At 40.0% G+C, this 23,425-nt stretch overlaps 2 protein-coding genes across 8 annotated transcripts in view; one reads left to right on the forward strand and one right to left on the reverse strand.

Moving 5' to 3' along the window:
- On the reverse strand, positions 1–14,623 carry CEP44 (centrosomal protein 44). 7 transcript variants are annotated; one of them, XM_060246521.1, is made up of 12 exons: positions 13,983–14,623; positions 12,267–12,379; positions 10,324–10,471; positions 9,737–9,880; positions 8,940–9,041; positions 7,538–7,648; positions 6,637–6,738; positions 5,443–5,655; positions 4,322–4,397; positions 1,997–2,121; positions 1,751–1,788; positions 1–1,151 (listed from the first exon to the last, which is right to left on the reverse strand). In XM_060246521.1, exons 2-12 carry the CDS (start codon positions 12,353–12,355, stop codon positions 1,103–1,105), a joined length of 1,197 nt encoding a protein of 398 aa, XP_060102504.1. In that variant the 5' UTR covers positions 12,356–12,379; positions 13,983–14,623; the 3' UTR covers positions 1–1,102. The 7 variants fall into 7 exon arrangements, with proteins under 7 accessions (XP_060102504.1, XP_060102506.1, XP_060102509.1 ...); XM_060246523.1 differs by having other exon boundaries at positions 12,267–12,435; positions 13,972–14,618; XM_060246526.1 differs by having other exon boundaries at positions 14,308–14,429.
- The window catches only part of FBXO8 (F-box protein 8), a 25,257-nt gene continuing 16,323 nt past the window's right edge, over positions 14,492–23,425 (forward strand). The window contains exon 1 of the mRNA XM_060246529.1: positions 14,492–14,630. The gene's annotated coding sequence lies outside the window, so the exon portion shown is untranslated. The remainder of the gene's footprint in view (positions 14,631–23,425) is intronic.

Consider the following 23,425-nt stretch of genomic DNA (forward strand, 5'->3'; position numbering starts at 1 on the left):
TTTTCTGTTAAATATTTTATTGCTGATGTTTTGTGCTCGTTAAAATGAGCCAGCATAGCTTACATTCATTTTTAAAAGAGACACAAGGTTACCAAATAAATCATGTTTTACAACAAAATGGAAACAGCTGTTCTCACATCATCTGCAAGCCACGCTATTAAAACCCTTTTGATGTCAAATGCTATTACAACATTACTGAAGGATCTTATCATATGAACAGGCAGAATTAAAGTTAATCTGGCTGATTAAAAAGTTTCCTCTGCAACACAGATTAGTATGCAGCCATTAATTAATCTAAGTCGCTGAAGAGGCTTTCTCTGCCACCTTCTATTCTTTATTTGATTATATCATATTTATGGCTGTTTTACAGATACTTTTGCCTCCTAAGAGTCATTGGCCTCAAATCATAAAACTGCTATGTATCTTACTATACAAACTGGATGGCCTCCATCTGTGCTGCTGGTCTTAAAATGTGTCAGGTAATATAGCACTAAAACGCTCAACACATTTCCTAGTCAGAGTCTGTGGACCTACATGCATTTTAATGTTTCAGATCAAAATGGCCTTCACTGTCAAAATCAATGGAAGCTACTATGTATTTGGTGCTTTCTGACCAAGGACAAACAAAAATATATTTTAAAACAAACAAAAAACCTAGAAAGTGCACATTTACAACCTGTGTTCTTGGGTTTTCATTAAGGCCTGTACAACTTTACAGATGGCAGGATGGTATGTATGCAATTCTCTTGGGCGCAATATGCAAGTCCCAGCTGGAGTGTTTCCAACAGGATATAAACCATGGTCCTCAAGCCTGCACTTTAAAAAACATATTACTTAGCCCAGTGCCAACAAATGTCAATACAAAAAATACACTTCAAGAAAAGGAACAGCTTTGCTACAGCCACATAAGTTACTTGCATAGAAAATAATTACAGGGAAGAAGGTGAAAATTATGGTAATGACGACGGCATTATAAAATGTTTATTTTCATAAAAATGTATCATTTGCAAATAATTTGGGTCAAGAAGGATTCAAGCAAGTCTAAAAATTTTACACACATACAGAATACTTTCAGATATCTAGCAGTATAGGGTAGACTACTCTAGAAGGTGCTGCTTGAGGTCTTCAACAACTCTGAAGTTTCTTCAATCCTAAAAATATTATAGGCCAAATAGGTTAAACAAAAATATTTCTTATTGAATAATAAAATTAGATAAGCACCATTTTTTCCTGTACATAGGGAAGACTCACGTTAGTTTGAAATGACAACCTATACATAATGAAGAGAAGAAACAACAGTCCAGTTTTCAAATATAATCATACATCATTTGCACAATACAATTTTTAAAAGATTGAATTATTGTTACTGTTGAAACAGAACTATACTAAAAGCGGAAAACTGCAACGAGATGTAATTACTTCCAATGAAAACATCGCGTTTTTCTTTATGCAAGAGCTAAAAATTTGAAAAGAATCATTATCTTCAGAAAACCAGATAACCTAATATCTTAAACTAAATTAGCACTCTGATCTCAAGAACAACCACTAACCACACCTATAGTTGTCTTTTGGAAAGTGACTTATCACACAAACACAGAACTGTATATAGATTAATTATCCAGTAGGAACAATAAATCTTAAGATACAAAGACCTTTATGGTTTGGAGAATGTATGTACTTTCTAGGTACATTTAAACTAAAGCAATTCCTTACTGAGAAATGAATTCATCTTTCCCCCCCTTTCACTTACATTTTGTTTATTCGTTCCATTCTTTGTATTGTTGTCTCCTGCAATTTAAAAGCAACAAGTTCAATTCATTCTTCATAGGCTGTATATTTCAAAGTTTTAATATATGCACAAACACGGTCTATATATGAAACTTTTTAAAAAACTTTTTGAGATAAAAGTTTTGCTGTTAACTTCAGCCCTCAAAACAAATAAAAACTAAACATTTTTTCCTACAGATATTCAGACTAGGCATTAGTTTTAACTGACCTCTAAAACCTTGGATAAATCATGATTATTAACAACCATGGCTTTGGGAGATGGGTCTGAAGATATCAGTGAACTGTATCCAGATGACTGATGAAGACTCTCTGGCAGCTCTTCCTTTTCTTTATCTGTGAAAACGCATTTACTTTAAAGATCACCTTTGCCTTTTTGCTCTCACACTACAGGTCAGCCATCACCCAGCTTGATTTACAGAAGATACCAACAACATATAGAGATTACAAAACCACAATGTATTTTTACTTATTACCAATATCATGTACTATTCTGAAACTGCACAACCTTTTAATCACCAACAATGCAAGCTTTCTGAAAAATGCCACTGGCCCAAATATCCTTCCTTGCAGGTCTGTTATAAGAGCTTGGACCTAATGCCCATCCAGCAGAAACTGGTATAAAATTAACTTTAAAGGCAACATGAATTGCACCAGACATGAGGCACATGCCAAGCCCTTTTTTAATTCTATCCAGTTAGCATTAGGTAGAGCTTGCCAACACTACCTTGAAGTATTTTTACAGGTTATTGTAATAAGCAACTAGAAAAGCTCTCTATAAAAAAACCAGAAATGCCTATAAAGGTAGCTGCCTTTTAAAACCTTTGTCCATAATCTTTAATATTTTCATGCTTTCTAGTTTATTATATTATATAATATAATATAAGTAACCTCAGACGTACCATGCTAAAATGTGTTATACTAAAGAAAAGCACTTGCAACCCAAACTCATTACATTTTGCATTGAGTTTCATATATATTATTGTATACCAACCAACCAACCAGCTAACTACAAGGTATGGTTATAAGCATAATAAAACTCTCCAGCTGTTTTCAAATTCACCTTTCAGTCTTTGGTTGATATAATTTGATGATTTTGCCATGACTGCACATTTTTTCATCCTGTCAGTCCAGTTCTCCAGAGCTGGGCAGCTTTCACTTTTCTACAAAGCTGCAAGTACTACTTTTGTTGCAGTTAACATGTATCTGAGTAAGTCTAAATAATCATATGCTATTATGCCATGGTTATATATGTATGTGTATATATCACCTTTGCCTTTTTGCTCTCACACAACAGGTCAGCCATCACCCAGCTTGATTTACAGAAGATACCAACAACATATAGAGAACACTCTGTGTGTGTGTGTGTGTGTGTGTGTGTGTGTGTGTGTGTGTGTGTATATATATATATATATATATATATATATATATATATATATATATATATATATATATATATATATATATATATATATATATATATATATATATATATAAAAAATACTTTTATGTTGAGGTGCTAATACCTTGTGCTGTTATGTACTTGTTAAATTAAATGCAAATGTATTTTTACTACAAATTTATACATTGTTTAAGAAACACCCTTAATATTTCTATAACTGCCCATATATTATGTAATTATAACTAAATTTGCTTAACAATCTTTTCCTCTTTTCCCCATTCCCCTATTTGTCTTTATTCTGTATTCCCTTTAAAATTAAAAAAAAACCCTAATAAAAAATGAATGCCTATAAAAGGCAGAGTGGCTATTTTAACTGCCAACACTGAATGAAATACTCTATTTTTAAAAAACACCAAAAACCCAAGATATTACTTTATGGTAGATCTTGAAGATTGTCACCATTATATCATAGAATAAATCAATCCTAACTTGCACAGGCTATGAAAAACTTTACCAACAGGCAGAAAATGCATACCTTATCAACCATACAGTTAAATATAGGTTTTGGAGAAGACGAGTGAAGCTATAGTAACTTTTTCTGGTTTTGCTGCAAATCTAAGTGGGGTGTGACAAAGTTTTAAACGTATAGCTTACAGATCTTCATGTTAAGAGGTTGGAGAACTAAAAACTCCAATGTTTAAGTGTTATTAAGATGACTGATAATTATTTGTTACTGAAGATTTTGACTAGGGCATGCTAAAAAAAGGAGATGATAAAATCACCATAAAGACTCCCTATCAACACTGATAAGCTACTGAATAATAATTTGATTATCTTTCATAACATAATTTTGGAGGCCCCTCTTTAAAACTCCATCTCCAAATGGGGAAAAAAATACTAAAATTAAACAAAACCCATCCTATCTATTAAGTTTTATATTGATAGTTGAGCAATGTTGTTTGTGTGAAAGCACACAAAATGAAGAGATTAAAAATAAACTGCAGTGACAAAACCACTTTTGTTGGTACGAAGTTCTACTGCATGTAAGTTATCTCAGTTAATAAGACTGCAGTTTGACAATTCAAAAGACACCAAACAATGCAGCTTTAACTGCCAACTGAATGAAGTATTCACCTGGAGAAACTGGAGTCATATGTATGCCAGAGGCGTTTTCTTCATTCATGTTATTAAATTCTGTAGATAAATTGATCTAAAATTGAAGATACATTTTGCCATTTATAAGTGAGTTTTACAATATAGTAAGTAGCGGTTCTGGGATTTGCATTGTAAGCTGTTTACAATGTTATCAACTTGGAAAAACTGTTTAGGACTACTAAATTTACTGTCTTTGAATAAATGGATAATACCTACACATATTACATTATTACCAATATATCCTACAACAGACAATGGCTTACTTCAGCGATCATGTCCTGATCCTCTAACCAAAGATTGGGAGGATCAGGAACAGGCTACGGTTTTACACACAAACCCTTTCTTGCCAATTGGAAGAATTTGTCATGACATCTGAACTGGTTGACTATCATTAGAGCCATGAATAGAGCCCATGAGCCTGCCAGTTTCTGAACCTCTGGAGGATCACCTGAGCTGAACCAATATTTTTTGCAAGTCTTATTACATTTCATACCAGGCAAATATTCTATTCCAAAGTAGTAATTTATTATTCTCTGTTTATACAAAGTATTAGAATTATGTCACACCATCAGTAATTTATACACAATACCACTGATACTAATCAAAGCGTTTTAAAGAGTTGCTAGGTTATTCAAATCATTTCATAATATTGTATAATATTTATATAAATTACTCAAGAACAAGAAATACAAGTAGATGAAGAAAAACACCTTTGTTAACTTGGCTGAACTTTTAAATATGGTACATGGTACTGTGGCAAGTACTAACATTAAATATTTTTCACATTCAAAAGCATTACAAACAAATTTATACTGTAGAAAATTATAGCCATTGCAAAAAGAACTATTTCTTGAACTTCCCAAAGGTAGGTGCATTCAGAGAATACCTATTATTTTAAAAAAAAATGTAATTTAAAAAGATTGAGAAAACACCAACTTTCTTTTGCAGCAAAAATCATTAGGACTATAAAAAACTAAATATTATCCATTTGCATTGTTTGTGAGACTAATTACATACCTATATATTCTCTTTAAATCAGTAAAAGTAATAGAGAAATGTTCCATCAGTATTGTTTTATGGAAACTAAATAATAAATATACCTTTTCTGGTTTCAGTAATAGCTGTGTTTCAAGTAGCAAGATGCGACTCAACAGATTATTCCAGTCTCTCTCATCTATAATCACTTTACCCTGCAGTTTCTCTTCTAAAACAACCAACTTCTCTTCTATCCAATTCAGTTTATTAACTTTTTCCTGCAGTTCAGCAAATTGGCTTTTTAATTCTTTCATTTGATCATCATTATCCTTGAAAAGCTGCAAATAACATGCAAGGCAGAAAAGTTTTATGTAACTATGTAGTGCTGTTGAAGAGTAAAGATTGATTCCCAACTTGATTTTATATTAATCAGTTATGAAATTAAGTTCATATTTTTTTCTAGAAATTGCCAGATTAGGAACAGCCTTCATTAACTTTGTGCAATCAAATGCCCATCAGGAATTGTTTCAGATTCTCCCCACCAACCGTCAATCAGAACAATTTGTGTTTGGCGGTTTTTCCTGAATTACTCTAATTCAGAAATTACCTGTGCTGTAGCAAAATTCTTGGCCTCTATTCTTCAATACAACTCTGACTATGCTTGATTTTTTGTTTAACCTAAGTTTAACGTTGATTTATTTTTTCCATTTAAATCTTTCTACGTATCTTATGTTATGCCATTAAAGGTCTGAAATTGAAATCAAATGCAGTGATCCCTGGCCCAAAAGACATCTGGCTGTCCTCAACTAGAGCCAGGGCTTTCTTAGCCCCGGTGTCGGCCTGGTGGAATTCTCTACCTGGTGGCATCAATGTCCTGAGGGACCTAACTCAGTTCTGCAGGGCATGTAAGACAGAGATGTCCACCAGGCCTACAGTTGAGGCCAGCAATGACCTTTACCATATCCAGCCTATGTTCTGCCCTGTGGAGGGAGAGAAATAAAGTATACACCATTATATGCTTGATGCCTATTGTCTTAACTGTAATTAATTATTATTCATCTTATTTTTAATTTCTGTATGTTTTAATAATATTGTACATAGGCCTGAGCCCTTCAGGGGAGAACAGTCTATAAATAAAATAAATAAATAATAAGAGGGAAATTAATTCATACACCAATTCAGCCGTGGAATCATTAGAGATTCTGGAATAACATTTGCACTTGTCTCAGTTCCTTATCTATGCAAGAATCATTTATTACCCTGAACAGATAGTTAGACTAATAGAAAAAGGAGAAAAACAGGTGAAAGACTATGCTCACAGGCTTTTCATCACACTTGATTTGGTCCTTATTTTCTGTTGACTCGATCCACAAGCACTGGGATTGGTTTAGGCATGGTTCTTCTGCACATGTGACTTCCCTCTGCATTTTCACAGTAGTGGAGCCAATTAATTTCCTTCCTCACATGGTTTAAATAATCACATTTTTCAAAGGAGAGTGCTGTCAATATTAGTGACATCACAGCAACCCCCCCCCCTTTTTAAGGCCCTAAAATATTGATATAGTGTTACACTATCCTTACAATCAGGTTCTCTGAATTTCCGGCTTTAGTTTTTAAAAAAAAGTCTTGGGGAGATATACCTTTTCCCTTATACCTCCAGGAGGTAAGCACCTAGAGATTTACTTTAAAAAAAATGAAAGCTGGGACTTCAGAGAACCTGCTTAAATTTGCATTACAGTACTAGATCTCTACTTATATTTTAGAGCTTTTTTTAGAAAAAAAAAAAACCCAGAAACCACTCATCTTTGAGGGGAGAAGAGAGGGAGCAGTTTGACAATGATGATAGTCCAATCACTGAAAAGTGACCTAGAAGTAGGTGGGAGTGGGCAGGGCAAAAAAAACTAACAGAAACATCATGCATGAGGGAAAAGATTACTCAAAATCAGCTTGATCAGGGTAAACTTTTTTTTAAAGAAAACTGAACATAAAACTGAAGGGGGGGAGAAGCAAAAATTAAAAGTACAAAAATATCTGAGGAAACGGGGGGATAAACTGAAGCAGTATGAGGCCAGAAACAATGATAAAGACCCATGCATAAAAAACCGAGTTAAAAAATCTACAAATCTAAGTAGTGCTAAGACTCTATCTCGATGATTATTCACTACTTTTAAACATCAGTTAAACTTGCAGAAAATGGGTAAAGTAACTTAATGGCCTTACTTCTTCATGTGCATTGTAGGAAGTATCAGCTTCTTCAACAAGTATTTTACGGACTACATCCTCGGGGGAATATATATTACATTTACTCACATGGCGTTCTATTTGAGGTTTCTTTGCATGTAAACAGCAAAACAAAATGTCACACAATATAACACCAAAAACATTAAAATAATCACTAAATCTAGCAGCAAAATACCTTTGATTTTAATGGCCATGGAATACACCTACCTAATAAAGGAAAAGCCTTTACATTTTGTTTGAAAAACAAAAATCAAAGTAAAAATAGAACAGGACAATCAACCCCAAGTCAGGTCTCTGCCATCTTTTTTTGGTCAGTGTCATCCCAGTTTTGATGGGCTGTGAAAACAGTATGCTAAAGTACACTTGCAGGGCTTGTAATAACAGTACCAGAAGCCAAAGAAACAAAGAGTGTGTTTGTGTACACACACCCACACAACACTTTTTCACAAAAAGATTAATTTCCATTTAAAGAAAGGAAAATGTGACTGCTTACATTTAACTACTTTCTTTAAGAAATAGATTCCTAGCTAAACAAATAAATAGCACAATAACAATTCAGGAATCTTTCCAGGCCAAGCTGCTTAGGGAGTGGAGGTAGGTTTTAGAGTTGTATATTCCAAATAAAACAAAAATCATGCCACACAGAAACCATGCTGTGGCAGTAATGGTTGTCATTAGGTAACTGCTGTACTAATACCTTGATCAAGTGAGAGAGAATCCATTTGCAGCAACAAGTCACAGTGTACAAACTGCACATGCTAGAGGCTCTTGGGAATGGGCTAAAAGAAACACTTCTGTCCAAAAGCTTGGAACATGTACACTGAGTTAAATGTTCTTTTAGCAGATCTCTGAATCAAGCATTAGAGACCTCGTATGTCTAAAAATATAGCTACAAACTGACAAGTAACTATGAAACAGCAGGTTTGCGAAACTGAATATACTAAGAGCAGCTGATAAGGTAGAAACCACTTTATCATTTGGTAAGCATCTTCCCAACCAACTTGCTCAGTAAGACAGCCATCACTGTTAAAAGCAAACTGTGGAAGTATAAGAATCACTGGGCTGATGATCCGTATTCTTTAGAGGTGTGATTCTTATATGTTCACTGGTAAACTTAGTTGACTAATTTTTAAGAAAATTCTTCATCTGCTACAACTAGCTTATGTTGTCTTAGATTCAGGGCATTAATTTCATTAATCTGAAAATATATAATGGCCATGTTTCTTCCACACTATTAAGCATTTACTTGAATTTTACCATTTTCTTTATATATGATTAGTAGAAGCCATTTTTAATTTTTTAATACAACATAAATTTTATCTGCCTGACAAAGAATCAAGTTTTTCTACTGCATAGCAGTTTCTCATCTAAGAAATCCTACCTGCTGAAAGTTCAGAACATCATCACATACAGAATCAAGATGTGAACTTGCTTGTGGTTCATATTTAACAGCATGGATTTTCTTTCTTGTTTGGGATTTCACCTATATAATAACAGAAGCCTCACAGTTAGTGATGCCAGCACATTCCTGTTTTTACAGCACAAAATGTGCTCCAACAAAACATATTGCCAAAATAGTAAGCTGAAGCAAAGCATCCCTAAGCAAATACTATGCAGACAAAACAGCCTTTCCAAAGCGAACCTCGCCAATTATAGCAAATGTCCCAGGTAAGTAACTTTTCAGGAACTTCATATTGAACCAAATATAGCACAATGGCTGTATTTAGAGATCCTAAAGAAACTCTGTCAACTGCCAAGTAAAAAAAAAAATAGATTTGCACACAAATATAAACCATAATAATAGCCACATGAATTGTTTCCATTTGATAAAGTGGAAATAACAGAGAAAACGAAAAGCATTAGTGGTTTCTTTTTTTCAGGAGTTATTTATGATGCACCAACTTCACTGGGATAAGACCAGTTTAGGAGGATGATCTTGTGTTTTGTGCAACAATAAGCACAACATCTCAGTCAGATTGTGATAGAGGAAAAAGCTTAGTCTGCATATTCTAAATTTGTCAAAACATCAGAGGCTTCTACTAAACAAGGCAGATTTCATTTACGTGATCCTAAGAAGAGTTATGTTCTCCTAAGTGCACTGAGATCAACGGGCTTAGAAGCATGTAACATTAATGAACCTTACTTGTTCCTCTTGAATATAATAATAATAAAAGGTACCTTGATATTACTTAATTCTTTGTGTTTTTTATAGACCAGACTAATAATTTCACAAACAATTTGTATTTTTCTTTCTGCAAAGCCATACTGAAGAAACTGGTGTTTTGTTAAGACTGGTTTATATTGAAAATGATCCCGGAGAAGCTGTAAAACACAGGGGGGGGAGGGGGAGAGAGAGAGAGAAGAATTAGCTATCATAATCACTACAATTGTGTGTCATACTAACATTTTTGATTCCTGATTAGTTGTCGTAACAATCTGCATTTTGTCTGTCATATAAAACATTTAATAGAGGCAGGGATACAGTGAATAATATCTTTAAAAATCTACTGTGCCTCAACCCATGTGTTTACATCCAAAAAATAAGTAGAAATATTCCACTTTTCAGTTCTATTCAATATACTTGATGAAATGCTGTCTACAAAGGCTCATATAATGAAGAGCCAGGACACTAGAATGTTTCAACCGGTGTGCAGTCTTCAAAGTCATAAAGTAGTGTTTAACATTTTTGTTAGGATGAAACAAGTAGCAGTATATCCTTAGTGTACTTGACCTATCTTCCTTCTTAAATGCTGTTTTATAGATACCTTATAAGTGGCTTCAATAAAGCGCAAATCATTCTTTGCTGTAAGTTCCACATCCAGTTCCACCAGAAGTTCCACTATATGTGTTGAGAAAGATGTGAAACAGTAGCTGATGATGGGCAAAAATGCAGATGGATCACCCTTTGCTAATCTAGTAAAGACAGTAAAGATGCAGAGAATGTTAGGTCCAGGCCTGTAGCCAGCACTGGCCCAAGGGCGTGTGGCGCCCCAGGCAGGCACCCCCTGCCACCCTCCACACCGCTGCAAACGCACTCCCTCCTTCCCTTTGCCTCTCCTCCCCCAGCGCGCCACACCTGGGCCCTGCCAGCTGCAGCGTGCATCTTATCTTCCAAAGGACTGCTGGAGAAATACCGCTGGAGCCAAGCCTTCTCTAGCGGTCCTTTGGAAAATAAGATGCAGACTGCAGCTGGCAGGGCCCAAGCATGGCGCGCTGTGATCGCGCAGGTGGGGGGAGGCAAAGGTATAGGAAGGAAAGGGAAAGGATGGGTGACCGGCGGCAGGCAAACTAGGCGCTTGCCTGGGGCATCGGGGAGAGCCCAATTCAGTGCCGCCACCTTGCTGGCGCCCTAGGCAACCGCATAGTTTGCCTAGTGGGCAAGCCAGCCCTGCCCATAGCTACAATGGGGCCTGGGGGGAGGGGGCAGGCCACGCCATTCAATCTTCTTTTCCATTCCTTTAGCCCCTCCATTGAAGGGCCTTTCTGCCTTCCATGAGCCCAGCCCTTGCACTCAAACCCTCCTCCTGTGCCATCCCTCTGAGCAGGGCAGCACTGCTTGCTGCAGACGTACCCCAGCCTCTTCCTGCAAAGCAGAGTTGCCATGGGGAAGCAAGAGAAAAAGAGCCACAGCACAGAAGACCTCACTGGCCTGGCTCATGCCACTCACTCACCTGTGAACTTGCCACAAGCTTGGCCCTGAGTGCTGCTCCACGCCGCTGAGCTGGTGGCAGGGTGCCCTCAAGAGCCTCCCCTAGGGCACTGTGCAGGAGGCAAACCCCAGCCAGAGCAAACCAGCCCTGGAGCCACAGCTGGCCAGGGTGCACCGAAATAATGTGACAAGGAGGAGGAAGCCTCTCTGGCCCCAGCCACCTCCCGCAGGCCGGTACGCCTTTCTGAGGGGGTTGCAGCAGGGACGGTTCGAAGGTGGAAACTGGGAGAAAAGTTCTCTGGGAATGGCTGCAACAATGAAAAAGAGTGGCAGCAAGGTGGGGGGGGAGGACATCTGCTATGGCTTGCTGTCTCAGGCTGGCCTTATATGCCAGCTTCCCAGGGTTTTTTTTAAATTAAATGTGACATTTGTGATGTCATTTTGGGCCCCGTGCCTCCCCACCTAAAATTTTATTCTCTGCCCCATCTAAAATTTTCTGGGTATGGGCCTGGGTAGGTCCCACCACACCAATGAAAATGCACATCTATTCATAACTGAAAGACCATCAATCTATTCAGAGTTGCTATTTGCTCTCATATTTGAAGGGAGCTTCAAGTTCGCAAAGCACACTCCAGTATTAACTGTAACCATATCTGTGTGAGACAGTATCAGCAACTGGTATGTCTTCGCATTTAAAAACCACAGGAAATGGAGGCAAAACTGTTTTTAATAAAAGCCTTTCCAAATAAGGACTACAACTTCTCCCCAGATTCAACCACCTTGAACAAGAAAAAACAACCACCTTCTTTTTGCAAGGCAGGGTATAAATGTTTTCTTATAAATTAATAAATAAATTTTAATTTCAACATTCTTCATGAACAACTAATTTTTATCTAGTATAAATAAAATAAATACTTTATCTGCTAGCTTTTTAATGCATTACCATAACTTTTTCATACTGGTGTATTCCATTATAATTACTTCAGATACCTTCCCCATTAAATTTAGTTCTATGAAACCAAGGAAAACATGTATCAAATGTAATATGCCAACACTTACCCAGTATAATCCACATCTTTGGAATAATTTAAAAGACGAAGTCCTTGTTCTATTCTACGCAAATTTCCTTTAAGATCTCCCGTAGCCATTTCATAATCCTTTCAGATCACAGTCTAGAATGGAGAAGTACAATTTAAAATTAAATGCATCATCTGGCCCAAGTAGTCTCCTGATACATAATATTTTAATAATAGTTTAATAGCAAAAAATTGAAGCCTTGTGGTATGAAAAACCTATCCACTTCCTATATGATAGCAACAACATTAACACATGATATATTTCCTGTTAAACAATGATTAGATATTTTGTGATATCTAGAAAGACATATTGCAAACACTATTTTGGGCTCTTGAAAATCTGGCACTTAAAGCCATAATCCTAGGCACATTTATTTGAGAATAAATTTCACTGTCTAAGAATTTCACTTACTTCTAGGAAACTCACACATTAGGCTACAGAGATATATTTAATTGCTAAGAGACCTGTGTGATGCCCATAGTGCTGGGAAGACATACCACATGTATTCAAAAAGTATGTGACCATAAATGGAAGACAGACAACCCTGTTAACATGACAGCCTGTAACTTGTATGCTAATATAATACAACTCCCTCTTGTTTTTGTGTAACATATCTGGGGGGGAAACCTATTCTTGCACTGGAGTAAATACTATAATTAACTTTCATGTTCTGAATGATAAGAGTAGCCATTTTTTGCTTCTTTGTTCCAGTAGCCTCTGGTGCATCTTGAAATCAGTTTTGTACCACCACCATATAATCCAACTAAATCAGCAACACCTCCAGTATTCCAGATTAAGACTGTACAGACAAAAGTCCTGATGCCTCTCTCTCTTATCCCAATACATATTCTGCCCTCCCCTCCAGATATCTAACGTAAGACTGAAAATTTGCATGCTATCCAGTGATATTTTGGCTGGATCTAATTTAAAGAGATTGGATTTATGCTCTGCCCTTCACTTGGGATCTCAGAACCTTCTTCTCCACACAAGGGCTGAGAGAGCTCTGAGAAAACTACTCTGACAGAACTTGAGACTGACCCAAAGTCACTCAGCAGCTACATGTGGAGGAGTGGAGAATCAAATCCAGTTTTCCCATATTAGGGTCCCTTCACTTAACCACTACACTAAACTGGTTATAGATACCTTATAAGTGGCTTCAATAAAGTGCAAATAGTTCTCTGCTAATATTAGACTGCTGTTGTATTCAGAATTTTTCTATGGATCAAGATGGCAACGCAGCTGTTTAAAGCAATAAAAATCTTTAAAATGCTTTATCGTAGTTCTTCATATGCTCATGATATAATCAATGTGTCAGCCTTTAAGGTGACCATAAGCCCTTTACTGTTTTGGCTGCATCTAACTACCACAGCTGGTCTTCTGGAATCTGCCTCTATGAACTAAAGCATCCCAACCCCCTTTAAAAAAAATTCTGCACGATGAAGAATCATGGACTCTGAAAACTTCTATATTTATATTTTAACTGCATACCTTTTTTAAAAATGCACCAAACAGCATTTGCGTTTAGATTTTGCTCTAGAGCCACGAGACTCCCCGGAACGTCTACCTTTTGTATCATCTCAACAACATCTTACCCCTGAAGCAACCGCCACTTCCTGGAGCTGAAACTGTCACACTTCCCCGAGTTTTTATGTGACTACCTCCGTTCAGCCATCCCGGGACAGCTTACCCCGGCATTACCAGAAATTAAAGCTCCTACAGCAGGTTTGCGTGAGTCCACAAGGACACCCCCGTCTTCTCAAGGTGGGCTTTCTACGTTACGCAGACCTGCCTTTAGCCCCGCCTCTCCTCTCCCCTGGTTCCATCGGGTTTTCCTCTCTTGCTCGCTTTTCCTATTTGGCGGCTGTTTGAGTCCTCCCGCGGGAATCCCAGCAGTCTTTCGCTTCAAATCAGCAGATTCTTTACATTTTTGATTCCTTCTTTCCCCGCCATTGCCAACTCAGCCCTTCAGTCTCAACTCTCACAACAACGTTCTATTTTCTAAAATCTCCTCAATTTCTCTCACATGCCCGAAGAGAATACTTCAATAATGTCCCGGTTGCTTCCGAATCGGCTGATGAAGTGGGCGTTCCACGAATCACCGGACCCGAAACGTCACTTCCGGTAACAACATTTGTGGCCACAGTTGCAGCTGTGATAACAAACGTCAAAATTTGAGGAGTCCGCGCGTGGAAGAGGTGACGACGGATGTTTTTGCGTAGGGACCCGGAAGTCAGCTGTCTCCACCACCTATCTGAAATTGCTTGACCCACTTCTCATCCTCTAAGGCTCGCGCACCAACTTGAACACCACTCGTCGCGGCGGCGGTTGGGACCCGAATTAGCGCAGGTAAATGAGTCGGACACTTAAACCCTCTGGTCTGAGTGAAAATGAGAGACAGGGGCACTGACCAATCGTTGTCCTTGGTTGGCTAGGAATTCTTATTTGGAGCCAATCGTGTGGGGAGGATGCAACTTCGCTGTTTTCTCATCCTAGTACAGTTGGGAGCCGCTTTAAAGGGGTTTTTTTTTTCCAGCTGAGAAGGTTGTTCGCGGCCAGGTTCGCTCGTGTAATGAGGGAGTCATGGTCTTAACTTCCGAACAAAAGAGGGTATTTGCCCTGCTCTTTCCGTGCTCATGTGTCGAACGAGGCGTCTGTTGGGAAAAGGGAACACGTTCGTTGGTTAGGCCACAGTCTTGTGCCTATCTGCTGGCGTCTGAAGCTTTTAAATGTTGCCTCCTGCTGACTTTGTGTTGTTCAGCATTGTCGGCTCGGACTGCCTGGTAGCCAGAAGTATTTCACAACTCCCGAGATGCTTTTGTTGGAGATAACTGAAACCTTCTAAATAAAAATCCTGTGCTTAGCCATCCCTACCCTTGAATAGGTCTGCCTTTTCAACACAATGGGTTTTCCTCCTTTCTTTAGTACTAGGTTATTATTTAGAACTTTGTTAAAGTAAATTATGCTTTATTTTGAATCAGTTTTAAAAAAAATAGCAACATCAGCCTTTCCAGAGCGTTTCTAAAGGTGAGGATGGAAGATCCTATCAGTTTGCTTTAAATCAACTACATATGTGAACTGTGACTTGATGGGTGCCTTCGACCACCACTGCAGGGTTTCTTGTTCACAATCACTAATTACTGTTAGGCTTTCATAACTGCCTATCATGAAGATTTGTGTAAGTCTCTTTGCTCTATGTTGGCATGACTTGCATCACTCTGGAACAGACTGATCATGTCATGCTGTTACTAGACATTTCTGTTTTAACATTTTAAGTATAAAAGTACACTGATAACAAAAAAACAAACATTTCACATGCAGTAGAATTGCATCATAGATGTTTAGCTCAGCGGAACAATCACTTAACCAATATATTTTTAATCTGGGTTATCATATGCCTCCCGTGACTCCATCTTGGTAGTTGTCAAGCTCTGATGAAGTGAATCCCACTTCTAAGCCTCCTGTATCTTTTGGTACACATTGCACCTACACCTCTGGCCATTGGCTATGTACAGGGCCAGCCCTAGACTGTCTGACACCCTAGGCAAGGCTAATTTATGGCACCTCTTTCCCTGCACAGATAACATTACTGATTCACATAGGGATCACCAAGAAGGCTAGTGGCAGGGCCAGCCCTGGTTATGTGAGCCTGGGGGTGATGGATTTGGGCTTCCATACCACTGTTGAATGAGAGCAAGCTAAGCCACTGTGAGTGAGTTGAGCCGCAGTGTGTAGGAGGGGAGAAGAAGAGAATGTGGCAACTTCACCCTCCTTTTCCCACTGTTATGAGGAGGGAGAACTAGAGTCTCCTTTTGCAGCTCAGGAGTGTGAACTTTGTGACCCACATGCAGGTGAGTTTTCAGTCACAAAGTCTGAGAACCGAAGCTCCATTTCTTTAAATTTGTGGATGAGTTTCTGGACCCCAGTGGCTGTGTTTCCCATTGTATGTTGGTAGACTTCTGAGACATGGTGTTTCTGAGGGCCTAGATAAACCCTGGTATATCTAATTAAATAATCTCATATACAAGGCTGAAGCATCTCTTTTCTGAGTAGCTGGAGAGCTACTACCAGTCAGAGTAGTCTGACAGTGCTGATGATTTTGCCTTCCTATCTAGAACCTTACCTATCAATAGATGCCTACTTTACCATTTGTGAGTGGCTACTGCTTCCACAATGTATGGCATGGTTGTTTTTTTGCATTGGGAGTAGTGTCTGTGGAGTGTGTGGGCTGCTTGTTCTGTTGGTCTGTGCTCTGGCTAATACTGTGTTGAGTTGAAACAAAGCTTTCTCTGTACAGCATGGGTCTTTCACAAGGTAGGTTTTTAATCCTGGTCTTTTGGGGGTAGAATTGTGATGAACAATGCCTCTCTTGTGTCCCTCCTCTTATATCCTTTTACTGTCCACTTTTGTGCCTTGTGTGGTGTAGTTGATGTCCTACCTACATCTGTTGTATAAGTGTACTGTTTGATTGCCAAAGATATAGCTGTGTAGGGTAGTGTCAGATGTACATAGGGTACAAGTAACATTCCTATCCAGTTCAAATGGACTTTGGGTGGTGGACCGGATCTGGCTCTTAAGTGTATTTTATATTGTAGATGTGCAGTCTGATCCTTTCAAAAGATGGGCATGTCAGTGCTTTATAACAGACTGTTATGTTTATTCATGTTGTTGTAGAATACAATGATTGTGGTAGATGTCATTGTTCAAAGGTTTCATTCCCCACCACCCTCTCCTGAATAGATTTGGACACATGTTAATACGAATGACTTAAAGAAGTGCATTCATTTTACTTAACCTTTCCAGAGTGCAGTACAGAAATGTTATTTTTTAAAAGATATAATTGATCAATTAAGGCGTTAAAACAATAATTTAAAGTAACAAATAACTACAGTTTAAAATATGTAGTTGGACAGACTGGCAGCATAAAAAAATTACACATTCCTATGATTTCCAAAATTTCCTTGGTGTCATAATTTTACAATGACAGTATTAGTCCAGTATCAAAAATTGTGATCAGTCAGTCCTTCAAATGAACTGTTTCATTATGACAGCAATATGAGTGCAAATACAGTTGCTTGTAAGCTTTGTTGGCTGGATCCATCCAGGTTCAGGCAAAGTCTGGAATATGAAGTTCTCTTGTTGTCCATAGTGTTACTAGGAAGGATTGAGAGAAAAAAGATTATGTTGTGTATGTTGTTGATTTGTATAGAGGTGGATAAAGGAGGTTTTTAAGCATACTTTGATACATCTACATACTTCTTTCTTCTGCCAGATGATGTTCATATTTAGAGATGTGGTGTTACTTGAGAAGTTCTAGTGAAACATTTACGTTATGATTTTTGATGAGTGGGGGCAGGATTCTTGAATGATATTAATAGCCTTTAATTTTCAGCTTTATGGCAGTCATGGGTTGATCTGTAGTAATGTGTATCACACAAACACAATTTTAAAAAGTTTTTTTTAAAAAAAAAAAAACTTAAAACATGCTTAAAACCAGGCCTCAGATTCAGCGGGAGCTCACAGGAGCACAGCTCCTGAACCTTTCTGAGAGTTCCACCTCCTCCTTCCCACCTTGTCCATGAATAGTAGGTGCAGCTGCATAATAATAGCTGGATGAGCTCCACCACCTTTTTTTCTACGAAACGACCCCTGCTTAAAACGTTAGCACTCGTTGGTCTTAAAGGTGCTTTCTTCATATTTCTCCCATGGGATCCAGGGAACTGGGCAAAGGAAGCTCTGACTCTTTCCTTTCTTCCCCAGGGAACCAGGAGTGGCAGGAGGCTCAGTAGCTCTGCTATCTGATTGAGAGAGCCTGGCAAAGCAAGCTCTCCCTCCCCCCTCCTCCTCAAGGGAGGAGCCTCAGCCAGTGGAGAAAATAGAGGCTTTACTCTGTAGCTCTGCTGTGCATTTGAGCTAGCCTGGCATAAGAACATAAGATAAGCCATGTTGGATCAGACCAGTGCCCCATCCAGTCCAACACTCTGTGTCACACAGTGGCCCAAAAACCCAGGTGCCATCAGGAGTCCATCAGTGGGGCCAGGACACTAGATACTGTTGTCCCTCCCAAGCACCAAGAATACAGAGCATCACTTGCCCCAGACAGAGAGTTCCAACAATATGCTGTGGCTAATAGCCACTGATGGACTTCTGCTTCATATGTTTATCCAGTCCCCTTTTGAAGCTGGCTATGCTTGTAGCCACCACCACCTCCTGTGGTAGTGAATTCCACGTGTTAATCACCCTTTCGGTGCAGAAGTACTTACTTCCTTTTATCTATTCTAACCCAACTGCTCAGCAATTTCATTGAATGTCCATGAGAAATGTCATGAGAAAGTAAAGTAAAGTAAATTTATTTTTATATCTCGCCCTCTCCCGCCAGAGGCGGGCTCAGGGCGGCTCACAGACATGGAATACCATGATTTAAAAATACAATCTAGACAAAACAAATTTAAATACAATTCAATTACATAGGTTAATTAAAATAAATAAAACAGTTGTTATAGATTAAAATTAGGTTAAGGTGCTATAGTTCACAATCATACATAAGATGGCTAGGTGGCTACAGGTCAGTTTAGCCGGGTTCTGTCTTAAAAGCAAGCTGAAAGAGAATGGTTTTGCAAGCCCTGCGGAACTGATTCAGGTCCCGCAGGGCTCGCACCGTCTCTGGAAGTTGATTCCACCATCGAGGGGCCATTGCTGAAAAGGCTTGCTCCCTGGTTGTCTTCAGTCTAGCCTCTCTTGGCCCAGGGATTTTTAAGAGATTTTGAGAGCTAGATCTCAGTGCTTTCTGGGGAACATATGGGGAGGTGCTTCTTTCTCTACCTTCTCTATCCCATACATAATCTCAGGGCCAGATTAAACCCTGTAGAGGCCCCTAAGCAGTCAAAATCTTGGGGGGACCCTCGCAAATTATCTCAGAGTTGGAGTACTTGCCCCACCAACTGCGGCCCCTGCTGCAGCCTGCAGGCACCTTCTCAAAAGCCCCTTCGACAAAGCTGTGGGGGAGAGGCAGAGAGAAGAAAACTTGGTGACGATGCCAGCAGCAGCTGCACCAAGTAAGTAGGGCAAAGAGCAGCTCAGTTGCTGGCTGCGCATGTAGACTTGGAGGGCTGCAAGCAGAGGGGAAATGGAGGGGGAAGCTGACCCAGAGCTCCTAAAGACATGGGGGCCCATAGGCCAGTGCCTACTTGGCCTAATTGCATAATCTTGTACACCTCTATCAGGTCACCCCTCCATCGATGTTTCTCCAAGCTAAAGAGCCCCAAGTGTATTAACCTTTCTGGCAAAGCAATCTGTGATGCAAAAAGAAGCAAGATAGAGGAAGAAGGAAGCAGATGGCAGCCAGTTGCTTGGGGGCCTAAGGGCCCTCCAGAGGCCTGATTTTGCCCTCGGGCCACATGTTTGACACCTATGGTCTAAACCTTGCCTGTTCAATTGAGTGTTCTTGCAACCAAATGTGCATAGGTATGCACCCATATACTTAAAGCAGTGCTCCCTGTAAGCTGTGGAGTCTTCTGAGCAGAAATTCTACTTTGTGAGCTACTGCCAGGGGTGGCACTGGGGTTTTTCCCACCTCAGGCTGCCTGCATGGCTGCACTCCCCCATGGGGGGTGTTAGCGAGGCTGCGTGGTTCCTTTCATCTGCCCGGCTGCCGGGCGGGGGAAAGGAGCTGTAGGACTGCTGTACCTCACTCTGAGGTTGTCTCCCCTTGCAGGGGAGGCAGCTTCAGAATGACGCCACGCTTCCTCCTTCCTTCACCTAGCTGCCAGGGGCTGTGGGACTGTCATCCCTTGCTTTGAGGCTGGTTCCCCTTGCATGGGAGACAGCTTCAGAGCAACGCCACACCTCCTTCTTCCTTTACCTGGATGCCGGGTGGGGGAAAGGGCTGCGGGACTGCCGTGCCTTGCTCTGAGTCTGTCTCCCTTTGCAGGGGAGGCAGCGTCAGAGTAAGGCTGCTCTCCTCCAAGCCCTGCTAGGAAGCTGGGTTTGGAGGAGAGCACAAACTGGCACGCAGTTCTGACGCTCTCAGCTTCCGGGGTCTGCAGCCACCTACCTCGCTGACTCCTATGCACCAGTCCTGGCTACTACATAAATTAATTTGCTCTGAGGCCATTTTTCCTGAGCTGAGACAAAAATGTGTGAGCTGGAAGCTACAAAATTGTGAGCTAAGTCACACTAACTCAGCTTAGAAGGAACAATGACTTTAAAGTTCTATTATGAAAAGGGATGCTGATATTGCTACTGTCAGATGCAGTGATCCTTTATATAGTTAGGTAGTTGATCTAGGTCCCGAAAACATCAACCTCTTAAGTTGTCCACAAAAGCATTATAAAACCCTGTATCTAAGCTGGGGAATATATAGATGGTATTTTGTTTATATTTTTGCTAAAGTTTATAAAACATTATTAGATTATCATCTGAATTGAGCCTCCCAACAATTTATTTTAAATTAAATTACCAATTTTAAATTAAATTGAAATTTTGCTGCTTAAAATGAGAAACACATCATAAATTAGTACTATTGTTTGGCTGCAAAAACAAGTGGCATAGTAATGTGTTCTGAAAAGAGAAGCTTTTGTTCTGTCAATGCCAATTATGAATGCATCTTTTGTTTCTAACTATGCTAGCATATAATCTGTCTCTGTGCAGGATTTGGGGCTTTTTTAAAAATATTAAAATGCTTCTAGTATTAGCAGACTAGTGTGCCATGGCTAATTAATAGTAAATTTCACCACATTTCCAGGTAACTATCTGAGCATAATCTAGTTTAGTTCTACGGTTAAAATTCAATGTTTGTTTAATGTGGTGTTTCCCATTCGCAGGGTCGCCACCCGGCACCGGACCACGGAAGCCTCAATACCGGGTCACAAGAAAAGTCAAAGCTAGCTCTGCCCCCATCAAAGCATGAGCTCTGTTCTGCTTCCTTCCTTCCCCCGTCTCTGTGTTGTGCAGAGGAAAGCTAGCCTTAAAGACTGACACATGCTGCAAAGCCTGAGCTCCATTTGGCTTCCTTCCCCCGTCTCTGTGTTGTGCAGAGAAAAGCTAGCCTTGAAGGCTGACACAGGCTGCAAAGCCTGAGCTCCGTTTGGCTTCCTTCCATCTTCCATCTCTGTGTTGTGCAGAGAGGAGCTGGGCTGCCTCTCCTTCCTTCTCCCCCACTCCCAGTGTTTGAGGGAAAAGCTGGAGTCCACTAGCATGAAGTGTTCTTCAAGGTATGAGCTTTCATGTGCCTTGCAGTATGTTCTTTTGGGGAGATTTCCTAGGAGACCTGGATGGCAAAGAAGGGGGGGATGTTTTTTCCAGCTGGGAAGAGCAGGGAGTGGGTCAGTAGCTATTTTTTTTGCCAAATGACTTTTAGGCAGAATTGTTGCTGGCTAGGGTCATCTGATGGTGAGTAAGGCTTTTTTTTTTTTCCTTCCTTCCTTCCTTCCTTCCTTCCTTCCTTCCTTCCTTCCTTCCTTCCTTCCTTCCTTCCTTCCTTCTTTCTTTCTTTCTTTCTTTCTTTCTTTCTTTCTTTCTTTCTTTCTTTCTTTCTTTCTTTCTTTCTTTCTTTCTTTCTTTTTTCTTTCCCTGCAACTGATGCTGTCTGTATTCTTGGTGCTGGATGGGGAGGGAAGCAACAGTGGGAGGGTTTCTAGTGCCCTGGCCCCACTGGTGGACATTCTGGTGCTTTGGGGGCATTGTTTGAATTTTGGACTGGATGGTCCATTGTCTTGATCCAACATGGCTTCTCTTATGTTCTTTCTTTCCATGTCTTTCTTTTCTTTTCCTTTCCTTTCCTTTCCTTCCATTTCATTCTTTCCCTTTCTCTCTCTTTTTTTCCTTCCATTTTTACTGGATGAAACTTTTCTGTTCATCATACTGTTGTTGCAGACATAAGAGCTCTGCCAATGAAAAGTTGGCAACCCCAGTTGTAGCAAGCTGGCCTTTCTCTGAGATTTCTGTGAGGGCGTTTTCGCATTCACCTTCAGCCGGCGCGACCCCCCTCTTCACCACGCAGGATCTGCGCGGATTTCGCACTAAACGCCGCGGAGCAGCCGGAAGAGCAGGAAACTCCCGGCGCAAAAGCGGCGCAAACGGAAACTGCTTTTTGGCGGTTTCCGTTTGCGCCGCAAAAGCGCCGGGAGTTTCCGGCTCTTCCGGCTGCTCCGCGGCGTTTAGTGCGAAATCTGCGCAGATCCTGCGCGGTGAAGAGGGGGGTCGCGCCGGCTGAAGGTGAGTGCGAAAACGCCCTGAGAGAGTGAGAGGAGTGGGGCAGAAAGAGATTATTGGAGATTATTGCTGTATATCTCAACAGCACTAGAAGTGATGGTACTATGAACTTGGCACCATTTTACTGGTCCTGCTTTTAACAGTTGTCTGACACCAAAATTAAACTCTTCCTATAGATATTTAAAAGGATGAAAGAAGTGCACTGGCTAAATATCTGCAGAACAGGCTGCTTTTAAAGGCATGAGAAACACAGCCAATAAATACCCTTTTTGGGATAACTGCAGAAAAGCTTGTATGAACTTCATATAACTTGAAATTAATTCATTAATTCCAGTATAATCCTCTGCTACCTTTCACAGCATTTTCCCAGTGTTTCAGCCAAGGAAAAGTATGAAAAATAGCTGTCAAAAGATTTTCTTGAAACCAAGCAAGCTTGGTTGTAGCTTGTGGCAGGGTTCCAGTAGTAGCAGCTGAAGGAAGGGCCTATTAAATGTGTCAGCATATTTTGAGGTAGAACAGCTGCCAGGACCCAGTGTGGGTGATACACCGTGCTGGTATTCCTGATGACAATGGCAACAGCACTCCCAACTGCATACACTGACCAGTTACTGTTGACGAAAGGGTGTGTAGGTGATACAAGCAATTGAACATTAGGAGTGTTTGGGCATTAGGAGTGCTTGCAAGCTGGAGAAGAACACACAAACAGATAGTGCATGCAGGTGTAAGGGTGGAAAGAGAGGACCCTGGGAATGCATGAAAAAGTTGCAGACCGCCCACTTTCCATCCCCATTTTGGCTCAGCATGAGTTTCAGAGAGATTTTTCTGAAAAAGAAGTTACTTCAGAAGAAAAGGCAGGTTTGGGGGAATGCCCTGGAAGTGACATCACAGGAAAACGTGGAGTTTTGATTCAGTGTTCCCCAGAAGTGACATCA

The sequence above is a fragment of the Heteronotia binoei genome, chromosome 9, assembly GCF_032191835.1.
Source record: "Heteronotia binoei isolate CCM8104 ecotype False Entrance Well chromosome 9, APGP_CSIRO_Hbin_v1, whole genome shotgun sequence".
In the NCBI taxonomy this organism is placed as follows: domain Eukaryota; kingdom Metazoa; phylum Chordata; class Lepidosauria; order Squamata; family Gekkonidae; genus Heteronotia; species Heteronotia binoei.